This window comes from Chanodichthys erythropterus, chromosome 11, assembly GCF_024489055.1.
Source record: "Chanodichthys erythropterus isolate Z2021 chromosome 11, ASM2448905v1, whole genome shotgun sequence".
In the NCBI taxonomy this organism is placed as follows: domain Eukaryota; kingdom Metazoa; phylum Chordata; class Actinopteri; order Cypriniformes; family Xenocyprididae; genus Chanodichthys; species Chanodichthys erythropterus.
In genome coordinates this window covers 34,737,983-34,761,837 of record NC_090231.1, presented here as the reverse complement: position 1 = coordinate 34,761,837, position 23,855 = coordinate 34,737,983, and the positions used below count along the sequence as shown (strand labels likewise).

Sequence of the window (23,855 nt, the reverse complement as noted above, 5' to 3'; positions counted from 1 at the left end):
AACAGAGTCAATTAAAAACAAAAGACTGGTGTGGCATTCATTTAAGAATTTTTTTTTGTTTTTCTAAATGAAAGAAGTGATCTGTTCTGTGTGAAAGTGCATGCGAGTATCTGGATGAATTCTGACCTGACTCAACAGTATAGGTAAGAACTGTGGGGTCTAAACCCAAGACCTTTGGCCTGGCATCAGACAGCGGCATCCCCAACATCTTCTGAAGAATATCATCAACAACAGGACATTATAAAGGGGAAAAAAATATATTTTCTCAATCTGTTTGCTTCCTGTACATTTACAGACAGCTCTCAACCAACATTAAATGTTTTCTGTGGCAACATTGGGGGAAAAACTGCATAATTGATTTAAACAGTAAAATTGTATCATTTTAAATTAAGCTGATAGCTTGCATTGTAGTCAATTGGTAACATTTATGTAAAAATGTATTTCACTGAGAAAATATTGTAAAATCTGGGGGAAAAAAGATAACCATTTTTTCTCATATTTTTCCAACAAATTTTCACTACTGTTCAAAAGTTTGGAAGTTGGTAAGATTTTTTTTATGTTTTTGAATAAAATCTATTATGTTACCCAAGCAAGGCTGCATTTATTTAATCAAAAATACAGTAAAACAGTAATATTGTGAAATATTATTACAAATTAAAATAACTTATTTATTTTAATATATTTAAAAATGTATTCTTGTGATGAATTTTCAGCATCATTACTCCAGTCTTCAGTGTCACATGATCATTCAGAAATCATTCTAATGTGCTGATTTGCTACTCAAGAAACATATATTATTATCCATGATGAAAACAATATATCTTTGCTTAATATTTTTGTGGAAACTATGATTTTTGTCCCACTATTCTTTCTTATTTCGTTTTCTCTGATCGGATATCTATCTGATTTGTTAAAACGGTTACATTTACACTTGGCCACATAAATGTGTCTCTGCAAAACGAATATAACCCCAATGTTCAATTCCAGAGCTATATGCAAATTTAACAGAGTTTACGTCAACAAAAGCAACAGATATGAGCTGCATTTTAAATATCATCAGCTAATTTCAAGATCAAAGACAGCAATAGGAGAGAGAGAGCGGCATCAGCACTGGTAAAATCATTTAGTCTCATTACTTTTAATGAAGATGATTGTGTTTTGAGCATCTGAGACTTACTTTCATTTGCGTCAGTTTGCGCGTTGGCTTGCTGAAGAGATACTCAGCTACTCATCTGCAGGAATTAGTGTTGCAGTCGCACTATCATATCTGGCTAAACTGTCAAATAGCCTATAACAAGCTCTCACACGTTTATTTTTTAACATTTTGGGAGGAGTAAAATTTACATGTGGTTTCAACCAGATACATTTACACTTGTCCAGTTTTGTCTGGAATGCGTCTCAGACCACCTCCTAAAGTTGTTTGAGTGATCAGATTTTTTTCCGTCTCGAAAGCATCTCGGTAGGCATTTATACCTGGTCATTTCACAAACGGCTAGATATCCGATCAGAGAAAACATATGAAGTGACAAAGTGTAAAAAGGCCCATTGGAAATAGAAATCTTGGTGACACTTTAGATTAAGGTCTAATATCACTATTAGCTAACTATTAACTATGACTTTTGCCTCAATAAACTCCTAATTACTGTTTATTAATAGTTAGTAAGGCAGTGGTTAAGTTTAGGTATTGGGTAGGATTAAGGGATGTAGAATATGGTCATGCAGAATAAGGCATTAATATGTTCTTTATAAGTACTAATAAACAGTAATCCTAGTAATATGCATTCAAATAAGCAATTAGTTAATAAGTGAGAATTGGACCCTAAACCATACCACAAACTTTTGTTAAAAATATTAAAAACATGAAAAATATCTTTCATTTATCAATTTAATGCATCCTTGCTAAATAAAAGTATTAATTTCTTTGAAGAATTTTAATGACCCTAAACTTTTGAATGGTTGTGTACATTTTATATTTATTATTTACATTTATTTTATATTTATCAAGATGATGATATCTAGAACATCTTTGTTCTACATCATCTCTAGAACATCCTTCAACATTTATTTTGCAAAGTAAACTAGAAAGGGCTTTTTCTTTCTTGTTGAGGCAGCAAGTCCACTAATAAGATACAGCACATGGTTCATTGGGTTGAGAGACAGTGATGCTGATTGTGGATAATGTGTTTCCTGAGTTGTGTAATCTGTGGAGACTAAAGCTGCACTGTCACGCTCACAGAGCAAATTCAGGAACTAAATATAAAAGCAAGCAACTCTTTGTTTTAGATTCAGACTTATCACATGACTCTGAAAGCAATAAGTACACTGCGATTAGATTTGGAGGCTTGAAATATTCATAGCTTACAGAAAAACAACAGCAATGACAATAGTATCAAATACCTGTGGCATCCTACCAAGAAACTACTATTCATGAGTCATGACTTATTAAGTGTCAGATGGAGCAACACATCAGCCAATACAGAGAGACTGTACTGCTGTCTCTTTTCATTTGAAGTGTTTTCTAACCTTTTCTGTGGGGGTGTTAGGAGGGGTTGAGCTAGTCTGAGGAAGAGGAATACTGTCCACCAGTTCCAGAACACCCTGGATCTTCTGGTCAGAGATCTTCACATGAAGTAACGGCAGCTCCCCTGATACTTTGAACCTGGAAAGGAAACAGCTTTTAGTGCATGTGTGAGGATTAAGAGAGACATGCGACAGAGAGCAAATGCTAACCTGGGCATACGGGAATCTTTGTCCACCATACATTTAGCAAGTTGAAGTGTGAAGTCCATTGGCTGCAGGATGTGCTGATGGGAGAAGCCTTCAAGACGAGCATTTTTCCATTTCTCTCCTTCAAAAAGAGCAGACGTTAAAAAGGGGTGAATGAAATAGCTTGTTCAGGCAGTTCAGTTCCTTGCTGTGTTGCATTGCGTTTACCTGATTTGCTGTAGAGTATCTGGACACTGCGAAGCTCCAATGAATATCTTTCATATGCTCTATCCATGATTTCCTCTAGTGATGAGAAACTTGCAGATATCTGCTGATGGCTTCCTTGATCTACGCTGTTCAACTACACACACACAAATATACAGATATTATTAGCAGAAAAGAGTTCTCTCTTAAATATGTTTTTACTTCCCTCCCTCACCTGCAGGTAACCAAAATCAACAATCATGAGGTCTGATTTGCCATCATAGAATCCAGACTTGGGCAGCAGCAAGTAGGAGGGTTTTAGATCGATCCTCAAGTCCAGCACCTTGCGTGTCTCAATTATATGAGACAAACCTGGATTCAGATAAAGGGAAAGTATTACTGATGGCTCCTGACATACCCTTTCCAGTATGACCATTTCTGTGCGGGGATGATGGGAAATGATGAGAGCATTACCGCTGGCTGTCTTCTCTTTTATCTCCTCAAGTTTGCTGAGTGTTGCTGAGGTGATGACCTCCAGGTCAACTCCTTTCCCCGTCTTAAAAAATTCTGTGATGCTGATGACAGTCAGCTACAATATAGGCAAATAGTTAGTACACTAAAAATGTAAGACTTATCACTTTCTAATTATATTTAATCTAATTATCTAAATAAATTTACAAAATATTAATTATATTATTTTATATTTCTTTAAGTACAAAATATACACATATTTATATGAATAAATAAATTATATTTAGTCAAATTATCTGAATTTCAAATTTTTTTCATTGTAATTATATTGTTTTATTTTATTCAATTTTTCTTTTTACTATATTAAGTATAAAAACACTTTATACTTAAAAGAAATTTATAACAAAATAATTACATATTTATCCAACTTATTCCTGTCAACCATTCCTGTTAACCAAATTAAAAACAAAAACAAAACAAAAAATAATGACTTTATTCAACAAATTCATCCCTCCTGTCATTTTGCTTCGCTATTTTCGATGCAGTGCTTCCGTGTTTACGTCCGAACGACAGCTCAGCATTGGTCGATGCCTCTTCACGTGAGCAGAACGAGGCATGCATGTGATGCTGACGCAGGAGCCGGCAAATAATGAGCCGGCATTTCGGACGTAAACACGGGAATGCAGCACTACGCCAACTGCATAACAGACCGACAGAAAAATTGTTGAATAAAATCGTTACTTTTGTTTTTTTTTTGCGCACAAAAAGTATTCTTGTCACTTTATAACATTAAGGTTGGACCACTGTAGTCACGTGGATTATTTTAATCGATGTTTTTACTACTTTTCTGGACAATGAATGTGATAATATTGTTGCTTTCAATGAGGAAAAACCTCTCGGATTTCATCAAAACATCTTAATTTGTGTTCCGAAGATGAATGAAGGTCTTACAGGTGTGGAACGACATGAGGGTGAGTAATAAATGACAGAAATTTAATGTTTGGGTGAACTAACCCTTTAAGGCAACATATGTTACATAATACAGATATATAATACTACAGTGATATTTAGCCCCTCCGTTATTGCTGTGGAAAGAATTGTGCTTTTGGTGTTGTTCATGGTCTGTTGAAAGTACCGTGTTGATGCGTTTATACTTTTAAATATCCTTTTAATGTTCGATGGTTAAAGGATGAGTAGAATAATGTCAGCTTAACAGAAGTTACACCTAAAATTTGTGCAAAGCGTCATGGAATAAGGGCATGAGGCATAGGAATAAGGTGGATATAGTCGAATTCATTGTACTAATGATATTATTTTACTATATTAAATTAAAGTAAAAAAAAATTATAACAAAACATATACATATTTAATACATATATAAAACCACACACATAGCATAAAATGCAACTCAATTGGACTGACCAAATTTGACATGTCTTTGTCTACTTTGTAACCAATATTTGTGCAACTAAATTAAATAAAAGAAAAATCCATTGACGGTCTGTAATCAAAGGATGACTACAGTGTGCATGCACTTGTCCCTTACGGCATCATAGATGATCTCTACAGGCTGTGAATGGACTCTGAGGAGCTGGTCAGCGGTGCTGTTCTCTGGATTAAGCTCAAAGAGCACGCTGAGCAGAGAGGAGTCGGAGCCCCCGACTGATGCTATGAGAGACGGCACTTCGCCCTGCTGCTGCAGACCAGTCACGTACCAGTGCTCCAGTTTAGCCTCCACTCTACACAGCATACACATGTCACACAATTGCACACTGAACCATATCAAGACCAAACTAAGTGTGCTCCTAAAGACAGTTTACTTTATATAAGTCCCTATGTATATTTGTTGGCCAATGCTAAGGGTTTCCCCTTACATACCTGATGGCCTGTGCTCCTGGTCTCTGTGAGATGGACGTACTGAGGTCAATCATTTGCACTTTGAGGATCTCTGGAACACCAGGCTCCTCTCTGAATGTTACTGAGGTGCTCAAAAGTTTGAAGTTGACGATCACAGCTACATACTGCACATATGCACATAAATGTACATAAACATTTTTGAGAATATGTCCAGGCTAAGGAGGATATGCAAAATGTGTGTATGGAAATCTTTCACCCTCATTCGAAAATACTGATCACATGAATTTCAATTAAAATGGTTGGATTTCGCAAATAAATTTTTTGCTGAAAAAAAAAAAAAAAAAACGTTAAATGTGACTGGAAAATACATTTACAACACTGTGAGGGTGCACTCACATGCTTTGGTAAGGCAAGGTTATGTGAGCTTCCGCTGTAGCCAATGGCTGTGTACAGTTTCGTTTTCTCTTCAGGAGTCATGATGGAATCGATACCTGATAACAAATACATGTACATAAACAGCAACGTACATCAAAAAAAGCATTTATTCAAAGGCACGTTTAGCAAGTATATCAGAGAAAAACACTCACTCTCAGCCTCTTTATCTTCCTCTTCCTCTTTTTTCTTCCCTTCTTTCTTGCCAAAAAAGCTGCCAAAGAAGCCTCCTCCACTCTGTTTTTGAGTGGTGGCCTTTTTAGCAACCAGCTTCTGTCCTGACCGCACCACCTGTGGAGAGAGAAAGCGAACTTACTACACCGGATTAAAAATGTCAAAATATCAATAGCCTTCGGTTTTGGTACATGTTGTCATACCTCCATCTGAACTTGCTGTCTGGCCAATACAATGTTGAACACATCCAGAGCTTTCTCCAGCTCCTGAGGGAAACACAATAAATAATTGTATATACAGTGTGGTCCTAAAGTCTGAGACGTTTAGTGGAAAGTTACACTGAAAAATGTACACAAATTTCTGAATTTGTTAGTACTTGGTTTCATGTGTAGTTAATACCTGGATCTGTTTCTCTGTGTCTTCTCGAACTTTGCCCTGTGTGAGTTTGACTTTGTATGCTGCTTTGTAAGCCTTAAGCTTTTGCCTGTGCTTCTTGATGTTGTTCCAGGCCCACATCTGGTTAAAGCGCCTGATATGCACTTCCAGTATGCTGTTGATGCTGTATTTCCACCTGACCAATCAGAGGAGCCATGTAAGAAACACCAAGCTTCAATCAATCAGCCAATCATCATATGAAGATCTAATGCACTTACCATTGCCTGGCATTTCTGTGGACTGGAACATCAGGCCTAAACTTTCTGTAGGGGCCGTTCTTCACCATGCAGTCTACAGACTCCAGCAGATCCACCATAGACAGGTACTAGAATCACCCCAAAACAACATTGCTGTATCTTGGCTTTGACCGAAGAAAATTCACCGGTCCCAATTAATTTATACAACAGAATAATTTATATTTTGAGTTACAATCTGCATGTATTTATGTTATATCTGTAATTATTTATCTATCTAGAGAGGTCATGTAAATGTTTCGCACAAGCACATTACCGTTCAAAAGTTTCGGGTCGGAAATATTTTTTTAAAATGTTTTTGAAAGAAGTGTTTTATGATTACAAAAGCTGCATTTATTTCATTAAAAATACAGTAAAACATATTATTATAATATTATTACACTTTAAAATAACTGTTTTCTATTTTAATATTCAGTATTAAATCATTACTTTTATCATTAGTACAGTCTTCAATATCACATGATTCTTCGGAAATTATTTGAATATACTGATTCGGTGCATTTCATATTATTATGTTAAAAACAGTTGTGTTGCCTAATATTTTTCAAAGTTCAAAAGAACAGCATTTATTTGAAATACAATTTATCTTTGTAACAATGTAAAACTCTTTACTGTCACTTTTGCTCAATTTGATCTATTCTAGTATTAATTTCTTTAAAAAAAAAAACAGAAAATAATAATACCTTACTGACCCCAAACTTTTGAATGGTAATTTGAGAGTATGCTTAAGACACAAAATATTGTTATACCTGAGGCTTGGTCATCTCAATTGCAATGTTCTGAACCTCAAGGTGCAGGTTTGCTTTGGGTGATTTTAGCTCAACTTCAGCATTAGGGTTGATGCACATCCTTGCAGAGGCAAATATGGGTTTGAAAACTGTACAAAGAAACAAATGAGTTCATCATGATGGGTGCCATGATTTATGATGCTAAAACTAAGTTGCTCATAAATCCTTTAACCATCAAAGTAATTTCATTATATCTAACTGACAAACGCTCATTCATATGCACGTTAACTGGAACTGTATTCCCATTCTTACAGACATTTGTGGTTTAACTTTAGTACTTGTAAGTAAGGGGCTGTAGCAGAAATAGTACATAATTTTGATTACAGGAGTTTGTGTGCTATAAGGAGGTGTGTCGTGTGTGCAGTTTGAGATCACGTAGCCTTGTTTAAATAGCACATCAAAAAGAAACTGTGACAGGTAAAACACACACCCAGAAAAATCAGCATAAAAAATAATAAATCAACAGGGTTTGCAACTGCGAAACATGATATAAACTTTTTTTACTATTTACTTATAAGGCTTCCAACATCCATGTTGTTCTTTTTGGTCTTGTCATGTCTATTTATATCCTTTCAGCAACTTTTCAGTTGAGCACAACACCAAAACATACTGACAAAGCTATACTAAACAGCTCAAGACCTGATAATAATACATGTGGCATGAACTTTCTGTGATAATATGGTAACAGTTTAACACTCTCATTTGTTAACATGAACTAACAATGAGCAATACATTTGATACAGTATTTATTAATCTTTCTTAATGTTAGTTCATAAAAATATATTTATTCATTGTTTGTTCATGTTATGTTAACAGACACATCTTATGAAACCTAATTGTAAAGTGCTACCAATAATACATACTGTATTGATAGTCTTGCAGTTCCTCATTTTTTGTGCTGATTCCTGATTTCAGCTTGTCCTACAAACACAAAAAAACAATATCAAGTGATTTTAGATATATTTTTCAATATGTAAAAATTTTAATACATACAGCAAAGTTCAAACGTCTGAGACAACTAGTTTAAAATGCTTTTTTAAAAGTTTCCTTTATTTTCATTAAATACTATTTCTCATTATTTGGTATGTTTACATTTGTGTGAAAAGTTTGTGTAAAACCTGTGGTGATCATGTTATTTAAGAATGACCCATAGAGCTTCAAAGAGACCTTGTGCTTGTCACAAATTTGCTACAAATGCAAATTGATAAATAAAACTAAGAAATTTGCAGAATCTATTTCCAGGATCAAACAGAAAAAAAAAATCCCAGATTTTATCAAATGCGGTCTCAGTCCTTTGGTCTCCACAACATAAACAACATGGAGATATGTAGCAGGGGGGGAAATATACATATTATACATACAATTATACAAGTAAAAAATTTTAAGCTAAAATCTAATTTTCATGCAGCACATTATTTTAGCATGTACTTAGGCCTCTTACAAAGTGAGTATATCCTCTTTACCAGTAAGCCTAGCATCCCCCACACTATACAGACCACACCCTCAAATACACCGTTACAAACCACAGTCATGATTGCTAAACACCATTTTGCTTAGTTTTCTAGATAAAATCTACAAGGTCTTGAAGCCAGTTTCATGCCTGTTTTAAGACATATAATTCTACATATCACCAAACCATAAATACACCAAAATATTAGTAATTTTTTTTTTTTTTTTTAAGACTATGTGAAATATATTTTGAGATATATAAGAAAGATCAGGGACACAGAACTGTAAATACATATAAACAGAGCTAACATTACCAAAGTTTAGATGTTCATTTAATTAAGAATGTTTTAATAACAGTTGGACAACACATTCAGGCCTGGACAGTTAGACAAAGAGCAATGTGCAGACCAGGGGCGTTTCCTCCGAGGCAGTGCCTCCTCAAAACTTAAATAATCCATATTACAAAAATAAAACAATGCAGATATTACAAAATGTGACAATAAAAAGTGTGCAAGTCACTCGTTTTTCAAAAGGAACACTGTCAAACAGCGATACCCACAGGTGAAGTTACAGAGGGAGTCCGCATCTCTCGTGCCTCCCTTCCCCTCATAGAAAACCAACAGCGCGCGGTGGGTTTTGAGAATGGGGGAAAGTCACGCCATCAAGCTATGATTGGATATGATTGGTTATAGATATGATTGGTTTGTGCGATAAATCCTGCCTTTTGTTCACGTAAGTATGTAAACAGCTCACCCACTTAGATATCACCGCTTTATGTCACGTCAAAATTAAACTTGAAAAGACCAGAAAACATGATGTCTGTGGGGGTTTTAGTGAGCAAGCAGCTTGGTGAAATTAAAGATACATCTTTGTGTCTGTGATAGATTGTCTACTATAGACTGTCTACCGAGCATGACTGATGATCCAAAATAAACTGACTATTACAAAGAACAGCTGAAAATCAATACACAAATAAAACATATTGTTTAAATTGTTACTGCCTTTAGTTATTATTCTGGAATAAATGTAAAAATGTTTAACACTAACTTGATGAGACTGAATTGGTTTTAATAAATAGAACATGAATTACATTGTTAATGTAAAAATACAAAATAGAATTGTATTTGGTTTCTTTTTTCTTTTTTGATGTAAAGTAATGTTCATTTAAGGAGGACAATGTGACAACGTTAAAAGTAACAGACATGAATTTACATTTGATTTATAAAAATAAAAAAAAGTTTAAAATAATAAAAAAAAAACCTGAGGTCATTGTTTGCCTCCTCATTTCAGAACCACTACACGCCACTGGTGCAGACTTAGTTATGTCAGCAGACTTAGAGTTATTTATGCTGTTTGAGGCAGTCTTTGTTGAGCTGATTGCAAAAACCACAGAGAGCAAGTTCAAATACTTCTTTTGCCTCTCTGAGAGACTAAGAAAGATTAAGAGATATAAAGAGAGAGATTAAAAGTGTGTGTGCGAGAGAGACTAAAAGATAAAAAAGTGCTAGGATCCAAGCAAATTCAATCTTCACTGCATTTACTGTCACAACAAGCCTTGATAAGAGATGAGTCAAATGTTAGCCAGATGCCTCCAGCTAGAGACTTCAGACTGACTCACAAACTAACCGTTCAGCTGCTAAGTAAATGTCAAAAGATCAAAGATCTTCAGCATAGACATGACAAACTACAATATATAAATTTTTCTCTTCCTGATATGATCATAAATGAATAGTGATCTCATCATGCTATAATATAGGCTCAAAAGAATTTCATATTTTATTGTGTCTTAACTCTTATCAACTTTTATTATGTTTCTTTTTTAATACCTACAGTACAGCCCCAGCTTTACAATTTAACTGCCAATCAAATTGCAAGCTTTTCAAAATACACAAATGCAAGTCATGCTTCCTGCATGTGTTCTTCTAATTTAAAGGTTTAGTTCACCCTTAAATGAAAATTTTGTCATCAATTACTCACCCTCATGTCGTTTCAAACTATAACTTTCATTCATCTTCAAAACACAAATGAAGTTTTTTTTCAATTATATTTTTGTCCCTCGACTGAAATTCCATGCAACATTTCAAAATGTTCATAAAGATGTTGTAAATACAATTATTATGAATTGAGTGGTTTAATCTAAGTCTTCTGAAACGACACAATCACTTTATATGATGAACAGATTTAGTTTAGTCTTTTACTCACATATAAACATTAATCAGCATACATACATCAAGAACATCAAATATGGTCCTTGTTTGAACTGCGAGAATAAACATAAATGGTTTTCGGAAAGTGCAAACATGCTTGCGTGAAACACAGGATCAAAATTCACTGATTGTCATGCATCACACAAGTATGGTTGAGCTTCCATTTATCATATTTGATGTGCTCAATGTATGAGCGTTAATCAATGTGAATAAAAACCTAAATTAAATCTGTTCATCAAATAAAGTTATTGTGCCTCTTCATAAGACTTGGATTAAACCACTATACATAGATTATTTTACAATGTCTTTATGAAGTGTCATTTTTGGCTGCATAACCTTTCAATGGATGGACAGAAATTAATTTTTTTATAAAATAATAAAATTTGATATTTATATATATATATATATATATATATATATATATCACTTTACACTTTATTTTTATTACCTAACATTAACAAAGTTTAATAAATACTGTAACAAAGGCATTGCTCATTGTTAGTTCATGTTACTTAATTCATTAACTAATTTCAACAAATGAGACCTTATTGTAAAAAGTCTTACCAAAATATCTTCATTTGTGTTTTTAAGATAAACGAAAGTCTTATTAGTTTGGAACAACGTGAGGGTATGACGAAATTTTTATTTGCATTTAAACTGTTTAAAGGTGCCCTAGGATTAAAAATTGAATTTACCTTGGCATAGTTGAATAACAAGAGTTCAGTACATGGGAAAGACATACACGGAGTTTCAAACTCCATTGTTTCCTCCTTCTTATATAAATCTCAGTTGTTTAAAAGACCTCCGAAGAACAGGCGAATCTCAACATAACACCGACTGCTACGTAACAGTCGGGCTCATTAATATGTATGACCTAGGGCTGCACGATATATCGCATGAGATTGTCACGCGCAATTCATCAATAAAGCCGGTTCCCTGATTACCGCTAAATCTCCATCACCTGCTTTCAAATGCAGCGGCATTTAATAGACAGAGCCGTAGTTCAATGAAAAGCCACGCAATATCGCGTTCATATCGCAGATGAATCGCCTTCGATAATGAACGCGATATTGCGTGGCTTTTCAGTGATCTACGGCTCTGTCTATTAAATGCCGCTCCATTTGAAAGCAGGTGATGGAGATTTAACGGTAATCAGGGAACCGGCTTTACTGACGAAATGCGCGTGACAATCTCATGCGATATATCGTGCAGCCCTAGTATGACCCCAATATTTGCATATGCCAGCCCATGTTCAAGGCATTACACAAGGGCAGCCAGTATTAACGTCTGGATCTGTGCACAGCCGAATCATCAGACTAGGTAAGCAAGCAAGAACAACAGCTAAAAAAGGCAGATGGAGTGATAATAACTGACATGATCCATGATTACATGATAGTTTTAGTGATATATGTAAATTGGCTTTCTAATTACTGTTAGAACTGTTGGTTAAAGTTACCATCGTTTCTTACTGTATTCACGGAGACAATAGCGTCATTTTTAAACACTTGCAGTCTGTATAATTCATAAACACAACTTCATTCTTTATAAATCTCTCCAACAGTGTGTAATGTTAGCTTTAGCCACGGAGCACTATCAAACTCATTCAGAATCAAATGTAAACATCCAAATAAATACTATACTCACAGGAATCGATGCATGCATGCAGCATACATGGCGAACATCTTGTAAAGATCCATTTGAGGGTTATATTGGCTGTGTGCACTTTGTAAATGCTCTGTATTATAGAGCCGTGAGCTCGATGGGCAGGGAGCATGAGATTTAAAGGGCCAGCAGCCCATGAATCGCTGCATAGTTAATGATGCCCCCCAAAAAAATTAACAACATAGCAGTCTTCAATACTATGAAAACTCTATATAACACTACCAGTGAGTTTGGCTGTTAGAGAAAAATATGAAAGGCACATTACCACTATCTCTTGCCAGGAGCCTCTGTAGAAGATTGGGCCTTTCACATTCCAATAAGCACAAAAACACTCCAGGCGGCCCAGCTAATGTAGAGAATATAAACAGACACACGTTAGACACACAACCACAGTTGTAACATTAAATCTTATTATTATGAAATATAAGACATGTATACTGGTGGCTTACTTTGTAGATGATCTTGGCTGCTTCATTCAGAATACAAGTCTTCCAGTTCTCATCTGCTGTCTATAAGAGAGAGAAACTGATGGCGTACTTAAAGACTTGAGTGTGCAAATAAGAACTGCTAATTTCAAATTAATTGAACCTGATTCACTTTGTGACATTTATATGATAGTATTTTGAGAGAGCACCTGTAGACTGAGTTCTGAAAGAGTCACGCCCATAGCAAGAGGTTTCTGAGGGTCTGACACCTGAAGCACAGAGAGAAAATGCCCCTCATATACTGTATGTTCAACAAACTTATACCAATTAAAAGCCACATCTTCATTAATCATCATTCACATACATATTCAAAAATACACATAACTGAAGACATGTATGCAGAGTCAACACTTACATCATCTTCATATCTGATATGAATGCTGGTGATTTTGACCTGGAGGTTTTTGATAACTTGTGTAGCCAGTTTCTCAGTGAACGTGTCTTTCTTTTCCTCCTGAGGCTTCTCTGAAATTAAAAATAACATGAATATAGGGTTTATCTTAGCTCCATCCTATTTGCTATTCTAATGCCTTAATCGAATACTTATGTAAACATATTTAATTCAACAAACAGATTAAGGCTATTGAAAATATTTTCCCATATTTGCCACGGTGAGTCGATCACATTCGCTTCGGGCCACCCACCTGCTTTATGTTCATACTTTTTAGATCTCCTAAAGGGTTTTTTATGCTTTTTAAGTTTACGTCCTTTTTCTTAGAGCGCAGCATTGGGGGAGAGAGAAAAGTTGTTGAGGTAGAAGAGGATCATAGTGCAGCAATAAACACTCACTCACCCTTGAAATAAACACACACTTGCATAAAAATGCACAAAATCACACCAAGCAGTGAGGAGGAAAAAGTATGTACACCCTCAGTAAACACTTTCAAAAAAAAAAAAGAATGCGTCTTTGAACAAGACGGGTGTATGATCGGCCTGCTATAGGAATGGGTCTGTACATACCCCGTGGTGGATTCTTATACACATAACTCTCCAGATTAAACACAAACTCTCCATCTTGAGAGCCTGCGGTCCATCAGATGCAGCACAAAGCAAACACAAACAGCTGTTAGGGATAGAGATCTGGATGGATGGATGGATGGATGGATGGATGGATGGATGGATGGATGGATGGATGGATGGATGGATGGATGGATGGATGGATGGATGGATGGATGGATGGATGGATGGATGGATGGATGGATGGATGGATGGATGGATGGATGGATGGATGGATGGATGGATGGATGGATGGATGGATGGATGGATGGATGGATGGATGGATGGATGGATGGATGGATGGATGGATGGATGTTTGGTGTGAAGTGATTGAAGGGCTGATATGATGGAATGAATGTAGAGATGCACCGATATTGAAATTCTATTGATATTCTGTCACACTGTGGCCACTGACAGATAAATGGACAATATTATAAAATCTATAATAAACTACCAAAATCTAACTTCAAAAGTCTCTTCTCATCATTTATTTGATCAAAAATACATTAAAACAGTAATATTGTAATATATTATTACAATGTAACATAATTGTTCTATTTCACATTTTAAAATGCAATTTATTACTTAAAGTCACCATGAAATCAAAATTATCAATTCTTTTTTCATGGAATATTGCAGTATTTCTTATAAATGATTGTGCACATCATATAATGATCTGTGCACATCATTATTTTTAATAATATGTGCCCTATTATTTAATCAAAATAACTTTCCCTTCCCCTTGCAGCGTCATCACTTCTCATTTCTGATGACATGTTTACTGGCGTGAGTCATTCACATGAGATCACAATAATAGCAAACCACAAAGATCCAACTATCCAATCAATTCCCGATGGACAAAAGCAAGTCCTGCCCTACACTTTTTATCATTTGAAAAGCTGTTTCACTTGGATATACATCACAACAGAGAAGAAAAGACCATTTCATGCAGAGTATTTATTTCTTTGGAAAAAAAACAACAACTTTTATTTAGACGTCATAAAACTATAATGTTCAATATGAAAAATCAATAAATATTTATTTAGAAAAAAAAGAATATACAGTTTGAATTAGGAAAAATAAGTGCTCCTAATAATAGGGACATCCAGGATGCTGGTTATGACCCAGAAAAACTATAAAAGAGTTTTTGTGGTCTGAAACCAAGTTTACTGCACATTTCAGAATAATAATTAAGTGTTGATTTTTTATTTTTTTTTTCAATTAATGAACAACCCATTTTATGCACAGACACAAAAAGCTTTGATAATGTTCCTCCACATGTGCTCTTAAAGAGAAAGTAATCTTAAAGGGTTGGTTCACCCAAAAATGAAAATTCTGTTAATTAATTAATTAATTAATTACTCAAAACACAAATTAAGATATTTTTTGATGAAATCCAAGAGCTCTATGACTCCTCCATATATAGCATAAATTATATATAGCATCCATAAATTACCACTTTCAAGGTCCATCGTCATCGTTAAAATAGCCCACGTGACTGCAGTGGTTCAACCGTCATTTTAGGAAGCGACAAGAATATTTTCTGTGCGTAATGTCTTTCGGATGTCTTCAAAGATATTTTAATTTGTGTTCCGAAGATGAAGGTCTTACGAATGTGAAGCGACATGAGGGTGAGTAATCAATGACAGAATATTCATTTTTGTGTGAACTATCCCTTTAAAGGTTTGCCATATAAGTGCAATCCCTTTAAGTTAGTGTTAGATGATGATCTAAACCTTAAAACAGCCAGAAGCAATTAATGATAAACTGACATGATGCAGATTTATTGAGCAACCTTAAATAAAAAGATGAATGAATGATGAATGAGGTTGAAAAAGAATGATTATGGTATGAATGGATGGGGATAAATGAATTGATGAACATCGATTAATAAAGTTATTTTGCGTATTTGCGTCCAACAACCGCAAATAAATTACACAAAGATCATAAGGAGAGAACTAGCAAATTTTAATGCAAAAATTGACTATCCACAAGGTCAAGAAATTAACACACCCAAGTATATCTCACCTCTCCGAGCGACCAGCTGAAGGGTCTCCTCAATGCGCTGAAGCTCCTTCTGTTTGGCTTCTTGAAGGTAACGCTCTTCTTTAACTGCATCATACTTAATCGCTTCAAACACACAACACACACACAGTTAGAGGCAAACAAACATAATTTAGACACATTTAAAATAGACACTATTAATATCATTCACACCTCAGAAATCTTTCATTTATTACTAAATAGTTTTTACAACTGCCACCTAACATTGTCTTTGGATACACACAAATGTACACGTGGAAAAAACAAATATAGGTTGACACACTGTGAGCTCGGTCAACCATGTAATTAAACAAAGCAATTTACAATGACCATCTCTCTCTCTTTGCTTACAAGTAGCTGAAGTCTAATGCTGCACATTCAAGCAGACTTAAAATTTTCATCCTCTGATTTGGCAACCACTGGTGAAGCTCATTCAGGAAGAACCAGTTCAGACCAATCCATGAGAAACAAAACCTCACTGCCTGCTATTGTACATGCTGGCATTGTTTATCTTTCTTCACTAGAGTAATGACAGAAAGTAGCCCTAAAAAATGCCATTGCTTATTTTTGTTCTATAGAGACCAAAAGGGTTTGAGAAGTTCCTGAGGCAATTCAGTCCATTAGAGATATAGTGTATTCATTCTGTCATATCCCAACAAATCGCCCAAAGAGAAAAACTTCTCTGTACATCTTAGAAAAACAAACCACTTTTGATTGGCATTAAGATCTTCATTCCCAGAGAGACAGACTTTCATGCTTTAAAAATCATTTGACTTCTGCATTTTACTAACATGCATTATACAGAACTGATCAGTTTATAATATAAAGCAGAGCACAAAAGAAATATGGAAAAAAAGTATAAAGATAATTTGTTTGAACACTTGATTGAGAGACTGTCAGTACATGCTATCAAAGGCTCTCCAAACAAACACTATTTGTATTATTAGACATCATAACCACAAGTAAAAAAATAAAGTTTGCCATAATAATCAAAGAGTCAGATACACACAAGAGCAGCTTATCGGTCCGGGTCCCAAGCCACCACCCTGCTACCCACCTTCTACACCTGGCTTACCATTGTAAGGTGAGGAAAATAACTTAGACTCAGCTGTAACATGTAAAAGAAGATGTCAGTAGAAGCAGCCCAATAGAAATAGAAGATATAAACTGCATCAAATAAATTCAGTAATTCAGTATGCTCGAATTGTTGCTATAATAGGCATAAAAATAACATCCTCACATAGTTTTAAATGAGTCTTAGATAATCAAATGGTGCATGAGTTACTGATTGTTTTTTTTAAGGGATTGTTCATTTTTAATGCATAACACCCCAAATTATTATAGGGATTTTTCAGGGATCTGTACTTTTTTTTAATAACTGTAATAAACTCAAATATCAAAAATATAGTCTAGTGCATGTTTTCATTAATACAATCTTCACTGATAATTAAAGTTTCCTTGTGCAGTTAAAAGTAGTATAATGCAAGACACATACTAGTATAATACTCCTACTTTTTCTGTCATAGAAAGATATTGTAAAAGTAGTAAGATCATTATACTAGTATGCAGTTCAGTATTCAGCAACTGTATACACCCGCTGTTAAAAGGTCTTAAGAGGAGATGTTATAACAAGAATTGAAAGCAGACAGATGCCTGCAGTAGAGTGTCATGAAATACATGGCATGATGCTTCAGGCTAGATATATAAACCATTTAAACTTCCACATTAAGAGACATTATGCATTAAGAACATTTTAAGTAAAACAAAAAAAAAAAAACTATAAGCACTCACTTGCACCAGGAACCACCAGAAGGTATAATCCATCTAATGTGGCTACCACTGCTTCATTGTAAAGGTTTTTCCAAGGGATCTTCAGAGTCAGTTTACCTAAAGAACAGACATTTTCAATTCATTGCGACTATATGGAAGATAAAAGCGCTTGAATAGCATAGGATCCTTGAAATCATTAGCATTATGTTATTCCATGTGTCTCAGCTAAAAGTAAGGGCCTGTTTACGCCTGGTCACCTAGCTAATCCAATAGTGAAAAGACCAGGTGTAAATCCCCTCCGAAGCGCTTTCGAGATGGATTTAAAACCGATCACTCAAACCACTTCAGGACAAATGTAAATACTTCTGGTTGTTGAAACCACATATGTAAATTTTACTCCTCCCAAAATGTTTAAAAATGTATGCATGAGAGCGTGTTATAGGCTATAAGACATGTTAGCCAGATATGACTGCTTCACCGCAAATGAGTGTCTCTTCAGCAGGCCGACGCGCAAACTGACGCAAATAAAAGTGAAAGGTTTCGCAGACTCAACACACAGTCATCTTCATTAAAAGTACCAGTGCTGATGCTGCTCTCTGATTGCGGTGTTTGATCTTGAAATTAGCTTTCCTTGACGTGAACTCCTTTAAATTAACATATAGCGTGTGAATTGAAGATCGCATTTATATCCGTTTTGCAGAGACACATTTATGTGACCAAGTGTAAACAATTTTCAGTTTACTTTCAGTAAAAACACATGAAGTGACCAGGTGTTAACCGGCTCTATGACACATATTATACAAATTAAACATGGTTATTAGTCATTTAGAATAATTAGCAGATAAGTTTTGTTCAGGAACAAGAGCAGACATTAAAAATTTGAACATTGTGGAACGACATAATTCCTTTTAGAAAAATGTAAAAATGTAAGTTGTTGGATTACAGATTAATCTTTATGTGGGAAACTTATAGCTAGATATATTTTGACCAAGCACATATAATATGCAGAATAAAAGTGGACCTTTTCAAATGTAGTAACTATGCAGGGAATTTCACAGAAATACTCAGACTAGCATGTCGTCCTTGTTAACCAATTACTTTTTACAATTTGACATCTTGACACACTGTCCAGCAGATGTTTAAAGTCATCTGACTGGATCATGTGATAACATGAACTGATGACCGTTTTAACAAGCTTCTTCTTATTGGCAAGGCATCCGTACTGCAGTGTTTGCTGAATTAGAAGTATCTGTTAAAACTGCTTCAATTCAACAGACAAATCTGTTGAGGAAAAATGAGGGAGTGTGAAAGCAGACCACAATCTTTAAATTACTATATTTAAAATTTATATTACAACAGAACAGAACCCTCAAGCTTTACAGCTGCTTAGCTGTCTTGATTACATTTTAAGTGTGATCTCTCCTTACAACCACCAGGAAGTGAAATAAAATCACTTTTACTTGACTGTTATTTCAAAGTTCAATCTGTCTTAAGCAGCACAATATGGGAAGTGCGATTCCTCAAACTAAACAGTGAAACTTTTTTCTACTTCAATCTCCTTGGTTACAGGTCATCAACATACAAGGCGGAATATTAGAAAAATAAAGAACACATTTCACACTTTTTCATAACACTACACAAGCTACAGTTCCCTGCAGCACAATTTGCCTGATAAAGAGAGTTGCATACTCACCAATCTGACCAGCCTTCACTTTAAAAGGGACGTCAAACTCGCTCTAAAGAACAAAGATAAAATGAACAAATGGGTTTGAAAAGCAGATTTCAAGCATATAATATTAAAAACACAATTTTGTACACATATACATATAAAAACTAGTTATGATTTAGTTGTAGAAACATCAGCAAATCTTATTGGGTTAACACTCTTCGATTCAGCAGAAGCCACAGGCGCTTAAGAGTTGACCACAGTGTTACATACACAAACACGCTCTCTCTTATCAAGACAAATATGGTTCTTTTATGTGTTCATATAAGTTTTGAGACATGACATTGTTAATAAATAAAATATAAATCTACATTAAAATGTAATTAAACTTGGTGAATGTGGTTAAGATTGTCCAGTACAAACTTACCAAAGCATTTTCTTTCACCTTCAAATTTTCCAACACCACATTTCCTATAAAAAAAGGACAAAAATGACTGTATTGTATATTTTATATATTAGGCATTCAGTGACACTGTATATAGCAGACTACATGTATTATGAGGTCTGTGTTCAATGTTGTAATTTTTAACACTGCAATTTGCCTTTTATGGAACAATTCAGTATATCCATCCATCAAAATATCAGAAACTCATCATTTTGCCAGTGTCAAAGATAAGAAATACAACCATGAAACACATAAACAAATGAATCCAGATACGACTGGCTACTTTTGACACTGACGATAATTGGATTGGCATCACAGAAAAGAAATAAATGTCAACCAGAGCAGCTTATCTGATGCTGGGATAAAGATGTCACCATATCAAAAGGCATGCTGACAAAATAACAGGGCGTCCATGCTGATCTGGCCAAGGATTGTCTAAACCCCTGTGAAGTCTCTCACAACTATGAAAGCTGACGGTTTAATATAGTAAAACAGTTCCCTCCTCTCCTCTCATTTTAACAACAGCTGACCATTTTAAACTCACAATAAAATTAAAGTAACTAAAGATCTACTTCTACTGCTTCCATGTTGGGATGTAATTCCGATTCTAACGGATTATAGGAAAGGTAAAAAAATGTAGGATGGGGACTTGGTTCTCTATGCATCGGTTGTTGGTTGAATTTTTTTGCACTCAAAAACTGCAGCAGATGAACGTGAGCTTGCAGGTACAGCAGTTTAAGGAGACTAAATGACTAAATGATTGGAGAAGTCCTGCATACATCACCAGAGAGAAGTCTTCCATTTTTGCCAGAAGATACAGTAATGACATCTTGATTATAAAATGAGGAGGTGAATATATATATGTATACATATACACACACACACACACACACGTAGATTAATCATTCACAATACAATCTATAATATGCATTGATATGCAGAATATGCAGAAGACTGGTGAACTTTCTTTTCCACACCAACAAATGTTCCTTAAGATTCTAATGAACATGGCTTCAAACTATTCTTGGAATTTAACTGAGAGAATCTAGTTGGAGTTGTTCTGGCCAGTAACGTGACTATAATAACACAGCAGAATGACAGTAATCTGATATATGACTTATTTCAAAGCATATACTAAAAGATTAACTGAACTGAATGAACACACATATTTGCCAAACCTAACAGTAAATATTAACAATACATTGTCCACAAAAAGAAAGATTAAAGGGTTAGTTCAGCCAAAAATGAAAATTCTGTCATTAATTACTCACCCTCATGGTGTTCCACACCCATAAGACATTCGTTCATCTTCGGAACACAAATTAAGATATTTTTGTTGAAATCCGATGATTCATTGAGGCCTCCATAGCCAGCAATGACATTTTCTTTTTCAAGTTCCATTAATGTACTTAAAACATATTTAAATCAGTTCATGTGAGTACAGTGGTTCAATATCAATATTATAAAGTGACGAGAATAACGACTTATTTAGTGATGGCCGATTTCAAAACACTGCTTCAGGAAGCTTCGGAGCACAAATGAATCAGTGTATCGAATCATGATTCAGATCACGTGTCAAACGAAATCTCGTGACTTTGGCTTTTCATGTGACTTTTTGGTGCTCCGAACAGCAGATTCGACACGCTGATTCATAACGCTCCGAAGCTTCCTGAAGCAGTGTTTTGAAAACAGCCATCACTATATAAGTCGTTATTTAGTTTTTTTTGGCGCACCAAAAATATTCTCGTCACTTTATAATATTAATATTGAACCACTGTACTCACATGAACTGATTTAGATATGTTTTTAGTACCTTTATGGATCTTGAGAGTGTCATTGCTCCCTATGACGGCCTCACTGAGTCATCGGATTTCATCAAAAATATCTTAATTTGTGTTCTGAAGATGAACGAAGGTCTTACGGGTGTGGAACGGCATGAAGGTGAGTAATTAATGACAGAATTTTCATTTTTGGGTGAACTAACCCTTTAAGCACAGATGGGAATTTCATGGGAACTGAGAGGTTCATGTTTCCATCAGTGATAATGGCAATTATGGACTGACCTCAATCCACCAATAATGTTAACTATTATTTTGGATAATTATAGTAAATTAATTTGATTAATTATAGCAAATATTACACTTAAACCACAGCTGCAACATTTGAAAATTTGAATAAAACATTCATATGCATTACATTCATGTTTTTATTTTCAAAAAGATATACAACCAGTTTTACAGTAGATTGTTTACATAAGGTACAAACATTTACATACTAACTAGGCTATAACTCTAAGATGGAGTCATTAGTATTGTGTTGATAGGAGTGATATGGGTCATAAAGCTATTGACAATTAAACTCTTTTAAAATAAGGCGCTCCATGTTTTTCCAATTATTTGGAATTAGGAATTTAACTTTTCCAAGATATTTTTAATCTGTTTCTACAACAATGGGACACTTTGAATTCCCAGTATGACAAAGAGGAGGATAAGTGTAAAGCAGTCCCTTCAAAATGAAAACAACAAAAGTTTTCAGGAAAATTAATTACGTTTAAACTTATTATTATTAACAATGAAGGTGTGGTCCACTTCACACCATTTTCTGTGTCTTATCTATAAGACAACTGTGTGTGTATATCCACACACACACGCATGCATAATGTGAGAATTAATAGGCTTGAATAATGTTTATTACTGAGATAAATAATACATAACAGGGCGGAAACTCTATAAATAATGAAAGTAAACGGTATAAATAATGTTTTTTTTATCGCCTCCGTGCAAGCAAATTGACAGGCTGCCAATGTAACAGGACCAAAACCAATCAAACACGAGAGACATTAATGGACACTGCAGTACATTTACACCTAACCTTGCACTGCATATCGGCATAGGACGTTTTGCAACAGAGGATAAGACAAGCGTCTCTGTTGTTGACGGGCTGTTTGACGAATACAGTACGCTTACCTCCCCATATGCCAATCTTAAGCTGCGACTTGTCCAGGTTTTCCACATAATCTCCAATGAACCTGTTTAAGAGATCACTGACTAAAGACTCGAACACCATGGTGAGTCGAAAACGACAGCGACACTGTCGCAGGTAGCGCTAAAATGCCACAATACGCATTTGATAAGGTTACTTCCCTCCCTGTGTGACAGGCGTTCACACCAAGATCGACTCATTCGGCGATCCACTCACGCTGTCTGCATAAGGGGTCGCGAGATTACCTTATAAACAGGCTGGACTGCGTTTCCCAAACGCTTAATGGTCTCTATGATCAGATGCATGATCAGATGCTTTTGGGAAACGCAGCCCTGGCTAGTTGATTCAAGAGCAATGATTGCAAAGTGAAAGTGTACTGAGGTGGCTGATGTTCATTTGTATACCACATGAGAGAGGGCTATCGCTTATTTAAAATTACTGTTTACTTTAATTTGTCTCTGTATGATAATCACATGTTACAATGTACACAAATGTAAATATATTCTGATATATGAAAATATGTATTAATCATTAACAATTTTCATTTGCTGAGACATAGGCCTACTGTATACTTTGATACAGCCTGCATAGATGCACACTGTTAATTTGTTAGCTGAAATAAAGATGTAGGGGCCTGAGTCTGACTGTGATGGCATTTTCCCACCTCACATGCATCTATCAAACTCTCTTTGTCCCCTGGCTGTGGTTTTCCTTCAGGGACAAGTTTACAGGCTCTTCAGACAGATTGGTCCACGTGATCCTCTGGGAATTTGGTTGTGAGTTGATCTTATGATGTTTGCACACATAAAGGCTTTTTGTCTTTGCGCTG

The 23,855-nt window shown here is 35.1% G+C and overlaps 1 protein-coding gene across 5 annotated transcripts in view; it reads right to left on the bottom strand.

Annotated features, from left to right (window-relative positions):
* Positions 1-23,225, bottom strand: part of vps13c (vacuolar protein sorting 13 homolog C) — a 68,460-nt gene extending 45,235 nt beyond the window's left edge. For 3 of the 5 annotated variants that reach the window (XM_067399551.1, XM_067399553.1, XM_067399554.1), the window contains exons 1-25: positions 23,011-23,225; positions 20,027-20,070; positions 19,627-19,669; positions 17,955-18,050; positions 17,239-17,271; positions 16,149-16,250; positions 13,480-13,589; positions 13,274-13,333; positions 13,089-13,148; positions 12,905-12,985; positions 8,185-8,242; positions 7,283-7,410; positions 6,498-6,604; positions 6,244-6,415; positions 6,048-6,110; positions 5,826-5,961; positions 5,635-5,729; positions 5,260-5,402; positions 4,928-5,120; positions 3,385-3,499; positions 3,146-3,282; positions 2,935-3,067; positions 2,731-2,848; positions 2,524-2,659; positions 127-211 (exon numbers count right to left, since the gene is read on the bottom strand). In XM_067399551.1, the coding sequence (XP_067255652.1) occupies positions 127-211; positions 2,524-2,659; positions 2,731-2,848; positions 2,935-3,067; positions 3,146-3,282; positions 3,385-3,499; positions 4,928-5,120; positions 5,260-5,402; positions 5,635-5,729; positions 5,826-5,961; positions 6,048-6,110; positions 6,244-6,415; positions 6,498-6,604; positions 7,283-7,410; positions 8,185-8,242; positions 12,905-12,985; positions 13,089-13,148; positions 13,274-13,333; positions 13,480-13,589; positions 16,149-16,250; positions 17,239-17,271; positions 17,955-18,050; positions 19,627-19,669; positions 20,027-20,070; positions 23,011-23,110 (2,548 nt within the window). In that variant the 5' untranslated portion in view covers positions 23,111-23,225. The remainder of the gene's footprint in view (positions 1-126; positions 212-2,523; positions 2,660-2,730; positions 2,849-2,934; positions 3,068-3,145; positions 3,283-3,384; positions 3,500-4,927; positions 5,121-5,259; positions 5,403-5,634; positions 5,730-5,825; positions 5,962-6,047; positions 6,111-6,243; positions 6,416-6,497; positions 6,605-7,282; positions 7,411-8,184; positions 8,243-12,904; positions 12,986-13,088; positions 13,149-13,273; positions 13,334-13,479; positions 13,590-16,148; positions 16,251-17,238; positions 17,272-17,954; positions 18,051-19,626; positions 19,670-20,026; positions 20,071-23,010) is intronic. The other 2 variants (XM_067399552.1, XM_067399555.1) reach the window with 1 other exon arrangement.
* Positions 23,226-23,855: the final 630 nt, after the last annotated feature.